General features: G+C 38.7%; 1 protein-coding gene across 3 annotated transcripts in view; it reads right to left on the minus strand.

Annotated features, from left to right (window-relative positions):
- Positions 1–16,683, minus strand: part of STAT4 (signal transducer and activator of transcription 4) — a 92,458-nt gene that overhangs the window by 4,775 nt on the left and 71,000 nt on the right. For all 3 annotated transcript variants that reach the window (XM_059928384.1, XM_059928382.1, XM_059928383.1), the window contains exons 15-19: positions 6,947–7,030; positions 5,320–5,418; positions 2,783–2,918; positions 1,192–1,241; positions 916–1,010 (exon numbers count right to left, since the gene is read on the minus strand). In XM_059928384.1, coding sequence (XP_059784367.1) covers positions 916–1,010; positions 1,192–1,241; positions 2,783–2,918; positions 5,320–5,418; positions 6,947–7,030 — 464 coding nt within the window. The remainder of the gene's footprint in view (positions 1–915; positions 1,011–1,191; positions 1,242–2,782; positions 2,919–5,319; positions 5,419–6,946; positions 7,031–16,683) is intronic.

Raw genomic sequence — 16,683 nt, forward strand, 5'->3', positions numbered from 1 at the left:
TTAAAAAGGAAAGAAAAGAAAAAGGGACTACTATAAATAATGCAGTTATGAACATTGGGGTGCATGTGTCTTTTCAAATTAGAGTTTTTATCTTTTCTGGATATATGCCCAGGAGTGGGATTGCTGGATCATATGGTAACTCTATTTTTTTTTTTTAAGGAACTTCCGTACTGTTCTCCATAGTGGCTGCACCAATTTACATTCCTACCAATAGTGTACAAGGGTTCCCGTTTCTCCACACCCTCTCCAGCATTTATTATTAATGTTCATAGCAGCCCTATTACAACAGTCAAGGTATCGAAGCAACCTAAGTGTCCATCAACTGACAATTGGCTCAAGAAGATATAGTATATATATACAATGGAATCTTAGCCATAAAAGAGAATGAAATATTGCCATTTGCAGCAACATGGATGGACCTAGAGGATATCATACTAAGTGAAGTCAGACAGAGAAAGACAAATATTATATGATATCACTAATATGTGGAATCTAAAAAATAATATGAATGAATTTATTTACAAAACAGAAACAGACTCTCAGACATAGAAAACAAACTAATGGTTACCAAAGGGGAAAGGGGGTTGGAGTGAGGGATAAATTAGGATTTATTTTGGGATTAACATATACACACTACTGTATATAAAATAGATAACCAACAAGGACCTACTGTATAGCACAGGAAACTGTATGCAATGCCTTTTAAAAACCTATAAGGTAAAAGTATCTAAAAAGGAATATATATATACATATATATGTATATGTATGTATAACTGAATCACTGTGCTATACACCTGAAACTAACACGATATTGTAAATCAACTATACTTCAATTTTTTAAAAAAGGGAAAAAAATTGACAGCATAAAAATAAGAACCTAATGAGTTCATATAGAAAATATAGGCTGTAACTCACCCATCAATCCAAAGGGGAAGAATGTGTTTCTTAATTAGGTCTAATATTGCTTCAAGCCATGTCCAAAAGGTAAATGATTTACCAGGTAAGTGCTCCTATTGGAATAAACAAACATGTTAGGACAATGATTATTTCAATAGTAATGTTGGTATGGTAATTCAAGTTCCTTTTTTCAATGAAATATTTCCTTTAAATGAAAAAACAGTTTCGAGTGGGGGCTTAAAAAGGAACACTAAAAAAAAATCTAAATGATGCTACCCCTCCCCCTATTTGTACCTTGCAGAACTTGGCCCACGTGAGATGACCATCACTGTAGCTAGACTGGACTAAAATGAAAGAAAAGAATGAGATTTTTATTAAACAATTAGACTCCTCAATTTGGTGCTCAATTTAGATCTCCCCCCCTCAACCACTGCTAAGTATATCCTAAGCACCTGCTATGGGTTTACAGTGTATTTAATGCTAGAAACAGTAAAAATAAAAGATATCATGAAATTTTTTTTATCTAGGAAAGAATTCTTTTCAATGGAGGAGCTAAAGATAGCCTTAGGAAGTGGGTGGGTGTCTAGAACAAGACCTCCATGAATGGATAGGATATAAATTGTCAGAGGAGAAGGAAGAGGCCACTCCAGTAGCGAGAATAATGTAGGATGAGGCGTAGTGAATATGAACACAGCTTATATAGGAGAAAGTAAGAGCAGCCTAATATTGTTAAATAAACATTATAAAATAAATTTGTGAAAGCCAGAATGCCAGAAGTCTTGAATATTGTCATGAAAAGAATGAACTAGAGATCCACTTGGCAATAAGGAACCACTGATTGTTTTGATCCAGGACAATGAAAAAAGAGGTTCTATCTAAAATTTAAGGAAATTATGAGAAAAATTTGATAAAGACCCAAAAGGATATGGCTGCTATTTATACTGTATATATTTAAAAGATTTATTCACTCATTAACAAATATTTATTGAATGCCTACTATTGTGGTTTATGAATTAAATAAGGATCAAAAAGGATATTTACATTAAGTAAATTTTGTAATATTTCCAATTTATTTAAACACTAATTGATCGGATAGTAAGTACAAGGGCGACCCAGCATCACTTGTAAGTCAAGTTTAACCAAATCACACACGATTCTACTACTGCTGCTCAAATTCATCTTTGGCTCTACTTTAACTAGAAATGTATACAAATTCAATTTTAACTCTTTTCTTGGTGCCAAATGTGTTCACCCCATACTTGTCAAAATATACATATCTTTTAAAATTCTTTTGTAAAAAGCTTACACTGTAGTCACTACATGGAGCACCAGTGACTATTTTGCAAACTTTAGAAATATCAGTCAAAACTGAAATTTTCTCGATATGAAGAATTAAGTATTACCTGGATAGTTTTAAATTTCTAATAAATTTCCTGATCCTGGGATCAGCTGTTTTCCAGTTGGTTAATGACCATTGCAATATTAATATGAAGATCAAGGCACCATTAAGGCTTCACAGTACATTCAGTGGAAATGACATAAGAACACCCTGGAGCCTGGAGTGTGGAGTGGAAAGGAAGGGGCTTTAGAACTGGACAGCCCTGGCCTGCATCTTGGCTCTAGTATGTACTAGCTGTGGCAAGTCACTTAACCTCTGAACTTAAGTATCCCCATGTATAATATGGATAGAATGATGAATTATCCTCAATATTCTGCCTTAAGGAAACTTTGTGAGAAAGATAGCATTTAGCCCTATGCCCAGCTATATAGTAGGCGCTCAATAAATTGTGATGATCATTATTATTATAAATAGTAATACCCTCATTCTTTAAAACGCTTGAGTACCAAAAACAGGGGCAAGTCCTCCACATCTACCAGCTCTTACCTGTAAGTTTCTCGGCCAGCATATTGAGTTGATCTGAGTTCAGGCCACGGCCAACATATGATGAAAACTGCCAGCTCATCACTTCCAGGAGTTGACTCAAAGTGGCAGATGGAGGATTATTAAAGAAAACCAAGTTCTGAAACAGAGTTGTAGTGATGATTATATGTATTAATCACATCGAACACACTGTAGTTCAATATATAGGATTCCTGATTTAAACTCTTTAGGCTGGCCTAAGTTAATAATACAGAACTGTTGTCTCATCTCTGTTGTGCTTTTATAGTAAGACTGATTTTGCCTTTTCCTAAAGAGTCCCTTGTTCTTTGAGTCTAATATAATATATGGCTCTATCTTATTCTTGAAAGAATCACTGGGTAGCTCTTTAACTTTCCCTGGACTATAGTCTGTCAACCAACTTATACAAGTACTGAACACTGTTCAACAAGTTAGACAAATACTCTCTTCTGAAATAATATTAATCTTAAACAAAACCTATATCATGTTATTTAATTGGTTTATCACGGATTGGTACAAGTTATACCTTGACCAGACAAAGCATCCCAAAGCACAAAAAACAGTTAAGTCCCAGGCTAAAGAAGGGGACCCTACAATATGAATCATAATTAACCTGGGACTCCTGTCTTATGGATAGGATTGTGGTCTTTTCTTATTTTGCTCTAGACAAGAGGATCTTTTGTATGAGCAACTGCAAGTAAGATTGTTTGTACCAGAAAATGGGTCAACAATGGTGAAACAGAAGACTTCACCTCATATTACTGGAAAGCAGAAGGTGTGAAAGCTGAGAAAGATGTTTTAAGAAGGGAAGGGTGGGGGGAGGAATTAAGAAATCCATTGCAGTATGGGGAGAAGGCCTTTGGCGAACCTGAACTAAGCTGGGCAGCAAGAAAAGGAACCAATTCAAGAGACTTCAGAAGGTGGCAATAAAAGAGGACACAGCATCCAAGAAGGAGTGAGAAATAGGTAGGGGAGGAATGGAGAGAAAGAATTTCTAGACGGGCAGTTTTCCTTGAACCTAAGGATTATGTCTGGACAAATGACCAAAAAGCATAGAACATAATCAAGGTCTAGGAGCTTAGGTTTTGAAGCAGAATAGAGTTAGGAAGAGAAACCAGAGTTACTTGTTCTGCTGAACTCTGTATGTAGGCTGTGCATTTATGTGTTAGGAGCTGTATATGAAATACATCTCCAGATTCCTCATCCAAGACTAGAGCAGAATCTGAGACGGTTAGTGTGACAACTTTGGTGGCTTTCCTATAGAAGAAGGATGGTGAAGAAAGCTAAGTGTAGCAGCACTGCACTCTGAGGCTGGAGGACAGAGGAGTATTCCATCTTCCTTCCTACATCCTGGAATTGGATGAAAAGCTCCAAACGTGTAGCTCCTAATGGGGAATGACATTAAATCTCAGAAGTGTTGGCTGATTTTGGCTTTACAGACCAGGTAACTTTTCTAGTGAGTTCTGTTCTCACTGCAGGCTGAGAGGAAGTAAGGCACAGGGCACTCTGTACAGTGTTCCTCTCTGCAGTTAATCTCCCTCAGATGCCAGGGCACCAGAGGATGAGAAGGAACAGGGCTGAGTCATTTTCCATGCTGTTTCCTTATTAGGCACATTAAAACAAAAGGGAAGGAACACTTGGAGCTGACTCATCATGACTATTCCTATTGCTAGGACCTGAGGTAAAAGAATTCTTCCCTTTGGAAGAAACATTTGCTTTGAATCAAGAAGAAATATTTACATTTGACCTATTTTCTCTAGACCTTGGTGGTTTCCAGGACAACACACTGGGGTTTTGTAAGAGGGAACAAGGGGAAATGCTGACTCATCTTTTTTGCCGCACCCTTCCTTGGCCATCTTTTAAGAAGAGCTTCTATTCTCTGCTTGCTTTGAAGCTTGAGGCCAATTCTTCTTCCATATCTTAAATAACCACCATATGGCATTAAAACCCAATTTGAGCCTAGAATGGATTAAATCTATAATCAACTCGAAAATTTGTATAGTGTCGTTAGGCGAGATTGATGAATATTCTAGTCACTTATTTGAAACCAATTCTCTACCTTTGTGGAAGAGCCTGTGTGGATAAGGTGTGGCCAGAAGTAGTTGAGGAGGTAAACACAACAGTCAGACATCAAATTCTGGAGAGAGGAGTCTCCCCAGAGCCTAGTTAACAGAGCCACAGGATGGCCCTAGAACTCTCTGTGATGCACAGAGTTGGGAGCTGACCAGACCTTCAGAAATAAAGAATACCTGTCTGTCACTTCAGCTAGCCAGAACTCTCTCAGGGTCCAAGTGCATCAGAACATATTACTTTAAATATGACATGAGGGAGGAATCATACAACTGAATATATTGGAATTTTGGAATAAACAACCCACAAAGACACGCCAAAATTTATACACACACACACACACACACACACACACACACACACATATCTTTTGGGGCAGATGGGTTTTGTTAACAATAAAACAAATCAAATAGAATTAAAGGAGGAGAAACAGGAATAGAGAGAGACTGTACCTGGGAATCATTGGTGGACACATTGTACCAAATGATGGATGCCCAAGCATTAGGTAACTGACTGACATTGGAAATCATCACCACAGGTAATGAGCAGGTCTGGTTAAAAAAAAAAAATAGCACAGTTATTACCGGTAGTAGTACCTTACACTGATTTTACACTTGGCCCTCTCCCCTAAAGGGCCATCTCAAGCCAACCCCACTCCTCCAAGGCAGTGGTGTCTACACTGCCTTGGTCACTAAAATGATTCATGAAGGCACTGGAACCTTCTGAGCATATATGAGTCAAGGTACAGGGAGGAAAGGAGCTATACAAACAGGAATCCTTTCAGAGTGCTTGGTCAGTCAGCTCCAATATCTTCCTTGACATAGTGGAGATATTTTTACTTTCTTATATCATGTACTGCCTAAAATGTAACTAATTAGAGCTTGTATTGACTTAGCAAATTTCCTCTTAATAAATTACATTAAGAATCTATTTAAAACTTATCTCTGGAATGGATTAATATATTCAAATTATGATCTAACATCTAATTAATGTCAGTATCAGATATGGGACTTTTAATTGTAGAAGATGGAGAGGCAAGCGATCTTGGAATACAAAGCATTATGGGAGAGATAGAGCTGCCTCATCTGTTGTCATGGCACTCAACTTAGTACTATCGTGCTGAAGTTTTCAACCTTATGGAATAAACAGGCTTCACAGACTAGTCTGGGACTCTAACAAACTTACATTAGTCCCTTCCCATTAACGGAGGTTAGGTTGCTTGTAGACAGTGAAATACCCACCTGAGGAACTTAATAGCTCATGGAAACAGACATTTAAGGAAAAGAGATGAGGAAAGAATCCATGGAAAATTTTATAAACATGTTTACATTCGTTAAGATAAAAGAGCAAAGGCAGAACTCTAAAACAACATATCCTACAAATAGGACCATATTCAAGCATGTGAAATTGTGTTTGTTCACTCATGCACTCATTCATTTATTCAACAAATGTTGAGCATCTATTATGTGCTAGGCATTGTGCTAGGCACAGGTAATGGAGTGATAAAGGTGTAATGTCCTGCCTTCAAGGAGCTCATTGTTAATCATGTTCAACTTAATCCCCAGTTTCCTTATTCCTTCTTTGAGTTCAATAGTAACTGTTATAAGAGGATCAAAACAATGTACCGTTAATGTTCCTATCATTGGTCTTTGCTCATTATAGTATAAAAACCTGTCTTCTGAGGGATTTTTATGTACACGTTAAAATTTTGAAAATATATCATACATGACATCGTTCAAGTATACTTATTTCTCTTTAGGCTTTCCTCTGAGTATCCATGACTCAGGGAATCCCAGAAAACAAACAAACAAACAAACAGACAAACAAACAGTCTGGGCAACAAATTATTCAATAAGTCTTGAATCATAATGACTGTGAGATTTTATCATTTATATTTAACCAGAATAATATATGTGGACTAATCAGTGAATATTTGACATACTGATTTTCTAAATTAAAACAAAAATGATGAATAAGGAATGTACTAAAACCTAGAAAATACTGAGCTTTCATCTTCCAATGATGACCAATTCCTGAAAATGTTATTAGTAAATAGTAGATATTCCTTGAAATACCTACCTCCAAATCTATGGTCAGGCCGTAGAGGCAGATCTGTGTCTCAAATGTTATGGAATGAAGCTCCTCAGTCACCATGTGACAGCCCTAAGGGGAGAAAGAAATTGCTGTCTTACAAATACATAGTTGTTATCTATTATTAGGCATGCTTTTATAAACATTAGTAAATTCTTAAAGTAAATACCCTCAAACACGTCCTATTATGGAACATTCCTTCTTATTATTTAAAAGGTTATTTAAAGTATATACAGAGTTTGAGAAATCTTCATTTCCACAAACAGAATGATTTTAAGTCTCCAAAACAATATAATTTCTAGTTTTTACAATTCCAGCATATTTTCATCAGTTGAATTCAGACAAATTGTTCCTTATTTTTAATTTTGGAAATTAGCCCTTTTGACTTACCAACCATTAATAAAAGCAAGCCAGATGTGTGTAGCTATAAAAGAAACAAGTCAATGTCATAATGGATTTGTTTTTTTAAAAAAAGCAAGATTTCCTTCTGGTAAAACATGGTAGGTGGAAAATGTATACTTCCCCCAGCTCCTTCCAGAAACTTCAGTAAAGTAATAGCTAGGGTTTTATTTACTTTCCAAGAAAATAAAACTGTAATCTAGGTCTCGAAATGAGAGGTAGGGGAGTGTGGAGCGAGGGTGGCAGTAGGGGTAGTGTGTCTCAGAACCAGGGGTTGGAAGCACTGGGCCCCCTGAGTCCAGAGTGAGGGCTGAACAGGAGGAACAGTTACTAGCCCCAGCCCGTGCAGCGAGGTTCCCAACATTCCCCGACATGGTGGGAGACAGGAAGTTTACTCTCTGGAGCGGATGTATCAGAGGAACTAGAGAGGCTCTCTGCATTTTGGATACAAGGCCAAGGTGAGGGCAGGGTGAGGTGCTGTGTGGGAAGATCCTGTCACATCTAGGGGAAGCCCATGCCCCTGTCTCTGCTTGACACCTTCAGGAGAGATATCTGGGAGGTAGCCAGACCAAGGGGGAAACAACTTACAGATACTGCCTTTAGGGATCCTCCAGTGAGACAGCCAGGTCCTAATAATCACTCTTAAGTCTAAATCCCTACCATGCACACAGAACTTCCAGTTTTTTACTGCTCTTAAACAGTAAGCTAATGGTCATCCAACATTTGACAAAGCCTCTCACATGAAATGCAGATACAAAAATCAACAACCAAGAACTCAGAAAAAAAGAGATAATGCAAAAAGCAAATGAAAAGTTTAAAACAACTATAATAAAAAAAACGTATATCAAGCTCAGTTTTATACATTATCTCAACAAATAAATGGCATAGGAAAGGGGCAAATCAACCACTGTGATGGGTGAACATTGCTTGGATACTGATTTGCACAAACCAGCTGTAAGAAGATCTTTTCAAGGTAGTGGAGAAATTTGAACAAATAATGGAGTTTTATTAAGGAAAGATTTTAAGTAAATGCTATTTTTGTTTTTTTTTGTGATAAGTGTATTGTGGTTAGGTTTTTTAAAAATTTTATCTTCTAGATAAGAGATACCTACCAAAATATCAATGAGTAAGATGCTATACTATCTGGAATTTAAGTACTCCAGGAAAAATGTGTGTGTTTATGGGAAAAATAGATTAACTAAGATAGGGGAAATGTTAATTAATGTTGAAGCTGGGTGATGTAAAAATGAAGGTTCATTGTATTTCTCTATATACTTTAGTATATAGTTATATATATATATATATATATATATATATATATATATATATATGTGTTTTGTTTATTAAAGAGTTCTTAAAGATGTTTAAAAGACTTCAGATGTTACATCCTTACAGATGTAACCAATATATTACATCCATGAAAGAATAGTATACTACCAAAAGGAACATTCAGAAAAGAATGATGAACAATTAAAAATATAATAAGAGAAATAGACAAAACAATAGAAGAGCTGAAAGTAGGGCTGAGGAAATGTCCCAGAAAGTAAAACCAAAAAAACAAAAAACAAAAAAACCCCAAAGAAATAAAAAATAGGATAGAAAAGATAACAAATAAAGAAGCAACAAACTCAAAACAACAAGCAGAAGTTCCAGAAAGAGAACAGAGGAAATGGAGTAGAGGAACTATCAAAGGCATAACCCAGTGGTAACTCTTATACATTCTGATGGGAGTCGGTACAATCACTTTTTGAGAATAATGTCTCAATACCTAGTAAAGTAGGAGATGCACTCCCCAGGATGATGGTGAGAGTAAGTTTAAAAAAACAAAAAAACAAAACATGATGTGCAACAGGATCAGAGGGCAATCAGCCCAGATTGGAGCAAGAGATGGAGGGTTCCCAGAGGGATGTTGCCAAAAAGAAAGAAAAAGACAGAAATTCAGATGGACCTGTATGACTGTATTTTAAGGAGCTTTCAAGTTCTGAAGGAAAGTTTGGGGCTACATTAGTAACAGGTACATAAAATAAATTGATTAAATAAAAAATCTGAGGCAACTAATAAATCCAGGGAAAACTAAAATAATACAAGAATGGAAATACAATCATACTGTTATATGGTTCAGTTGTTAACAATTTTTATATAATCATAGTAATGTAAACATTGAATATATTAACTAACCAAAATATGTTATATGGTAATACTGTGAAGATGGGTGAAATTCATATGTATGAAGAGCTGGTATAAGAGAGCCATAGCTTAATTTAAAATGGGTAACCATCAAGGAACTACTGTATAGCACAGGGAACTCTGCTCAATATTATGTAACAACCTAAAAGGGAAAAGAATTGGAAAAAGAATAGATACATTTATACGTATAACTGAATCACTTTGCTGTACACCTGAAACTAACACAACATTGTTAATCAACTATTCTCCAATGTAAAATAAAAAGTTTAAGAAGAGAGAGAGAGCCATAGCTTAATCTTTTATAGAAATAATTCAGGAGTTAAGTGTATAAAATAAAAAAATCAGGAAGTATCAGTATGATATTAGCATGATAACTACAGCTCAAAAAATGGTCATCTCTGGGGAGTGGGTTTAGAGCAGGAAGGAGTGGGACAGAAATTGCTGTTTTTCCATGATGAAATCTGACAGCAACTTGCTATGTGCCCAGGACCAGCAGTACTGTCATCATCTAAAAGCTTGTTAGAAAAACAGGATTTCTGGCCTCTTCCCAGGCCTACTGAACCAGATTCTGCATTTTAACAAAAACCCCGGGTGGAATTTATGAGGCAATTATTCTCAATGTGATGTATCCACATTGTGTTTCATCTCAAAAGGGATGTGGAAAATTTAGAGATGGTACAGAAAGCCAAAACGATTTTAAAAACAAGCCCTGGGGGAACATATGAACAGAAGTGGAATTATCTAGGTTAGAAAAGTCAGGGTGGGGTTGGGGGTGGCTGAGTCAGCTCTGAGGGAGAGGGACATCTACCGCTGAATATATGTTGATAATAAGCTGGAATCCATTGGTATTAAATTTCAAAAAATAAAAATAGTTCTAATATGATGATATGAATAATGACTACATGGGGAAGACTTTGGTGATAATGAGGCACATTAAAACAGAATTTGTTACTGAGAAGGAAATAGAAAATTAACACCTCCTCTCTCCCTTGGGCTAGATCACTGTGGTACCTTATACTGCCTGGAGTAACCTAGACTGACCTGGTGAGATTGCTTCTTACTGGATTAGTAGAAAGTTATGTTCCTGAAAATTCCTCTTGAAAATTCCCTTAGACCACCCCTAAAATTACTCCCAACACACCAAACAGACAGCTCCCTCCCCTGACATCCCCTTACGTGTTGAAATAAATAAATTGCTCTTCCTTTGATTGAGCGTGACATGAAGTAGTTGGCTATGTTCAGGCACCAAGGTGAACAAAAACCACATCTTTTTAAACAACAGAAAATCTCACTGCCCCATGGGGAGGAAGTGTTTACACTATGCAAGCACTGAGACAAATGAAGAATCCACAAGTCCACGTTCACTAATGGGGGCTACTCACATTCTCACTGAGTTCAGTGGCGGACAGGACACAAGCCTGGGCAGCACATTTAGAAGGCTGAGGCAGGCACACAGATAGAGACCACATACCTTATGCCTAACTATTTAGCTGTTACAAAGCAAGTTAACAAACTTAAAATATGGTCTAGTCTCCTGCTTTGACAGCTAAGCTTTCACATAACCTAACTGGCCAGGTTTTAACTCCTCAAAGTCCCACAAACATGCTGGCCTGGGGAGAGCTTGGCCATCCTGGACCGTTGCCCATCCCCCTTTCTTCCACCTCTGTGAGGGGCTTACTTTGACTAGTGTGGCCCCTAGGTCTCTCCTTGTGCCTAGAAATGTTTGCACTGATGGTGTCATCTGTGCTTGAAAGAGTATACCTGGGGAAGAGGTCTGTACAAGCCCTGGAAGTGGGCTTGAGGTCTTTTGGGCTGGGAATTCTGCAGCCCTAGGCTCTGGGTGAGCACATAGCCTTGACTTCCCAGACATCTTTCTCCGTAGTGAGGGCCACAGCTGGAGGGCAGCCAAAGGGAGCCTTTTGAGTGCTTATCCCTCCCCCAGTCTAGCCTCTATAGTTTAATTTATATGATTAAATGTGTACATATATATATGATAAGATAATTCATTATGGAGAATTCCCTCAGATCTTTGGGTTATGGCAGTTGTGTGCTCGCTGTGTAAATGGCAGGACTCCACAGGCAGAGCAATGACACACAGTGTTGTCCATTAACTTTGGAAAAAGATTTTGTACTTTAAATATTACTTTATTGAACTGTAATGTAGATGGTGAGAGGTTTTCTCAGTGATTCAAACTAATTTCTAATGTTTACTTAAAACCCCTGATGCAACTGTGAGGCACATTTAGAATGAAATCCGACAAGGAAGATGACGGCCAATACACATGACTGGAGACGAGCAGTTCTGACAGAAGAGAGTGTCATTAATTTTCAAAGCTTGAATGGCCATCAGTCACAGTCTTTATTATTTTATCAGTGCAGTCCAAGCCAGAGACACTATTCAATCTCACATTCCCAGGGTCCATTCCTTACACATTGGCAAAATATCATAGATAAGATGTACCATTAATGTCTGTATTAAAAGCCATTTTAACCATCTGAGATGGTTAGAGATTTAAAATATCCATATTTATGATATTTATATTGTATGACATTGATATTATAACTGGATTGACTGTATTGTACCCACTGGATAATTTGCTAAGAAACTGGAAAACTGGCTGAACAACCTGACCAGGGCTCCACCTGGAAAAAAAATACACAAACTGATGAAAGGTAGGTATAGATGTCACCATACTCTTTTATGTTACCTCTGCTCAGTGTCTAATAGCACACCCTGAAAACCTAGAATATGTTAACAAGTGGTTATGGCTTTTGGATTTTAACTTGAAAGACAACCTCTGTTATGAAAATATGACTGGGATAAGGATGATTTTCATCTAAATTTCTTGCTCGTCTTTTTTTATTTTTTGGTATTTTTTTAATTGAAGTACAGTTAATTTACAATGTTGTGTTAGTTTCTGGTGTACAGCAAAGTGATTCAGTAATATATATATATACATATTCTCTTTCATATTCTTTTCCATTATGGTTTATAACAAGATATTGAATACAGTTTCCTATGCTATACAGTAGAACCTTATTGTTTATCTTGCTCGTCTCTTAACAAGCCATACTCTATGATAATGCAGCACATGGAAAACTATGTGGAATAGAAAACAACTGCAATAATCCATTTGCTTAATGAGTATTTGTTGAGTCCCTATCATGTGGAGACCACTGGCCTAGATGCTGGGAAACAATAAGAGGGGAAATAATGGTACAGTCACATGAGAGACAGACCTTAATCACAGAATCATAGGAAACGAATGTAAAGCGACAACAAATTCTCAGCCCATAGTATAAGGGGATTGTATGGAGGGTGTTGCAGAAAAAGTCTACGTTTTTAGTGTTATTCTTGTACCAACGTTTGTCTTAAGAAAGCATTGCAACTACTTAAACTAGTTCAGAAGGAAATCAACTTCCTGTGAAAATGCTCAAGCTAGTTGGAGTGTGAGTGGTGGCTCTGTGTTTGAGAACACTGAACCTTGAAAGAACATCTGTCTGGCTATTTTGTTAAACAAAACTCAGATCACCCAGGCTTTACTAATAGCTTCTTTGCGCTTCATGATTTTCCACCACATAAACAAAATTACTTAGCATCTCAGTCTGTGACTAAAACTGTCATTTATCAGTTAAAGCCTACTGACAGAGCAAACTTGAGACACTGCAATTCCAGCCTCCCTGTTCAAACAATTTCTGCACTTCAACAATCACTCTCTAGCTGGCTCTAAGGACCTCTGGGAAAGGTTGCTTCCTGGGAATCTGTAGATAGCATGTCTACAGATTCCTCATTTCAAAGCAAATTCTCAAAATCAAATTCATTTTGAAAAAAAGGACCCTACCCTCTGTTGCACTTCTGAGGATTACAGAATCTCAGTCAAAGGAACTGCAGAGATTGACTAGTGCAATGGTTTTCAAATCTTTTTTAACCCTGGAGCATATTCTTAAAAGTAAATTTCCCACCTGGGTCCCAATCTGTAAAATACTTAAAATAGAGCTGATGGATTGAAACAGGGGTGGGGGACCCAGAGCTCCACCCTTCACCAAGCCCCAACCAAGGAGGTGGCGCCATTGTTCTCCCTGGCCTTCTGGGGACAGCATGAGTCTAGGGGCAACGTCAACGTCCTCCCTTCACCCAATGCTACAGCCAGGAGCCCATGCACATCCTGACAGGTCCCCTCTTCCTGGCTAATCTCAGAGTCAAACAGACACGGGGTGCTGCAATTCTAAGGAGGTTTGGATTGGCAATCTTGGGGAAACTGTCATGGTGTGTCCGTGATCATTTAATGAGTATTCAGTCTAAGCTCTCACAACCACAAACGTAGAACTGAGGGACCCAAAGCTGTGGGGTGTGGTGATGGGGCAGGCAGCAGGTAGACGTGCAATCCTATAAAAGGGGCCTATATATGGGGTGGTCTGAGGTTTCATGGACCTGGAGCCAGAAAGCCATGCTCACTGGCCCTTGGAAGGGAATGTTTCCAGCAGAGCACCTGGCAGGTGGGCAGAGGAGGAAGGATAAGGATCAGTGGTTTATCCTAGGCCAGGTACCACCTTTAGAGCCATTTCCCCACCTGCTCTTTATAGAGGGGGCAGCCTGGAAGGCTGATCAGGAAGCCCACGGCAGACATCCGCACAGTACATGGCAATTCACTCTCACACACGCCATCTCGTGTGGTCCTCACAACAACCCTATGAAGCGCAGGTTAACATGAAACCATTTTATAGTTAAGGAGTTGGTGAGGTAAAATAGCTAGCACGGCTTCCCTGGTGGCGCAGTGGTTGAGAATCTGGCTGCTAATGCAGGGGACACGGGCTCGAGCCCTGGTCTGGGAAGATCCCACATGCTACGGAGCAACTAGGCTCGTGAGCCACAACTACTGAGCCTGCGTGTCTGGAGCCTGTGCTCCGCAACAAGAGAGGCTGCAATAGTGAGAGGCCCGCGCACCGCGATGAAGAGTAGCCCCCGCTTGCTGCAACTAGAGAAAGCCCTCGCACAGAAACGAAGACCCAACACAGCCAAAAATAAATAAATAAATTAAAAAAAAAATAGCTAGCACAAGGTCAGCTGCCTGTAAGAGGCAGAGCCGTGGGCAGTGCTATTTCCACCACTGCACCGATGCACGCAGGAGATAAGGGAGAAGTCAACGTTTTCTCAGGAAGCATTATTTTAAATTCCTTCTACCCTTCGTAAGGATTCCGGTGCGAGGTAGCTGTGTGATTTCTGAGCAGGTGGGTAAAGTGAGGACAACGACAGCAGCAGCTGGAACAGACAGGAAAGGATGAGAGGCTGTTTGCGAACCTGCAAAGATCTCCCTTATAGGAATCTCAGCAAGTGGCGGGCTGGGATGAGATAAAGGGGCAGCAGGGGTCAAAGAGGAGGGCCAACCAGGGCAGCCTCTCCAAGGGAAAGTTTCATGACTACGGAGGGAGCACAGCACAGCGGCCAAGAGCATGGACATGGGAGCCAGACTGCTATGGTTTGAATCATCTTAGCTCCACCACTCTGTGCCTCAGTTTCCCTAGCCAAAATAAGTATGACACTAACGGTATCTACTTCATAGCCTTTTGCAAGAGCTACATAAATCAATGCCAGTGAAGCTCTTAGACAGTGCCTGATATATAGTAAATGCCACACGAGGATTTCAAATAAGTTCTTATCAGGCTGTGAACTCCTGCTTCAGGTGCTCACAGATAAGCGATAAGCGACAGCTACGGTTTGAAATTCGAAAATGAGGTTATAACGTCCTAGCTTCCTGTTCTCCCTAAAGTTTGGTTACTTCAATCCCTGGCCCCATTAATTTATGAAGCCCATTTTATCATCAGATCTTCCCCCACTCTTTCCTGACTTTCCTTTCGTCACCCCTACTGCCTAGCCAAGCCCCTGATTCCCCAGGCTCCTCTTTCTGAGTCCACTTCATGTATTGTGTGACTTCTCAATTGTTCCTGTGGCACGTAAAATAGCATTCAAGTCTATGGTTTGTTTTAAATGTACCTAGGAGTCATATTAAAATTCTGTCAACAGGGGGAGCTCAAAGAATAGCTTAAAATAAAATTATCCAGCACCAGCAAACTTGGAAAAAAAAGAAAAGGAAGAAATAAAATCATCCTGGTATAACCATATGATTTTGTTATTAATCAGAAAATGAGAGGAAATAAATTCAAAGAGAGATAAGTAGGCAGTGTTAATGAGACATTGTTTTTCTACAGTAGAAGATGATTTACTTAGATTTCTGTCTCCAGAGAAATCCAAGTAAAGATTTTGATTTTACATTCACAAAGATGACAAGGTACTAAAGAGTTCAGGGATTTAGATTTATTCCCATTTGATTTGTTTTCCTTAAGAAGAGTTTAGAAGCATTGTGCTCAGTCTATTCAGACTTAGTAAATACTATTCAGGGAGGTCACTGCATGAAATACTGTTTGCAACTCTGGCCAAAATTCCAGGGATAATCATGAAATGGACTTTTATTTATAATGAGCTAATGTTCCATCTAGGAAGTTTGGAAAACCTGTATGGATTTCTATAAGGTGAGAAGAATAACTCCTACTTGTTTGGTTCACTAGAATATCCTTAAATTCAAAAGCTTTGCTCCTGTGATATCTGGGCTGAGAAACCTGTCTGCTGCTCTGCCCTAAGCCAAGGTTCTACCCTGGGAGGAAAGCTTAGCTCATCCTCGGTGAGGCTGTGATATTTGGCAAAAGATCTTTAAGATACGATTAAGGGAATGAAGAATTCTTGGAAGGGAAAATGTAGAGCATAAAACCTGTTGTGATGGATCTTTGTGGCTTTGTGGAGTGGGCTAGATTGACTGCAGTTGAAGGCTGGATTTATAAAGTGCTTTTTTTCTTCCAAATAATTCAAAGGGATTTCGCATAGGAGCCTGTGACTATAAAGCCAGGAGATTGGATCCATACCAACCATACTAGAAACAAGCCTCATTGCTTTATAACTGCATCATGCAGGTGGTCTTACGTATGCAGTTTCTCTGAGCAGGGAGCACTGGGAATTACTACTCTGATCTCTTAGAGGAAAAAAAATGCAATATTTTTCCATCAGATCATTTGCCAAGGATCACAGTTTTGGTCACTGTCAGAATGGACTCAAACCCAGGTTTTCTAATTCCAAATATGTAGGGCAT

The sequence above is a fragment of the Balaenoptera ricei genome, chromosome 7 (genome assembly GCF_028023285.1).
Source record: "Balaenoptera ricei isolate mBalRic1 chromosome 7, mBalRic1.hap2, whole genome shotgun sequence".
In the NCBI taxonomy this organism is placed as follows: Eukaryota; Metazoa; Chordata; class Mammalia; order Artiodactyla; family Balaenopteridae; genus Balaenoptera; species Balaenoptera ricei.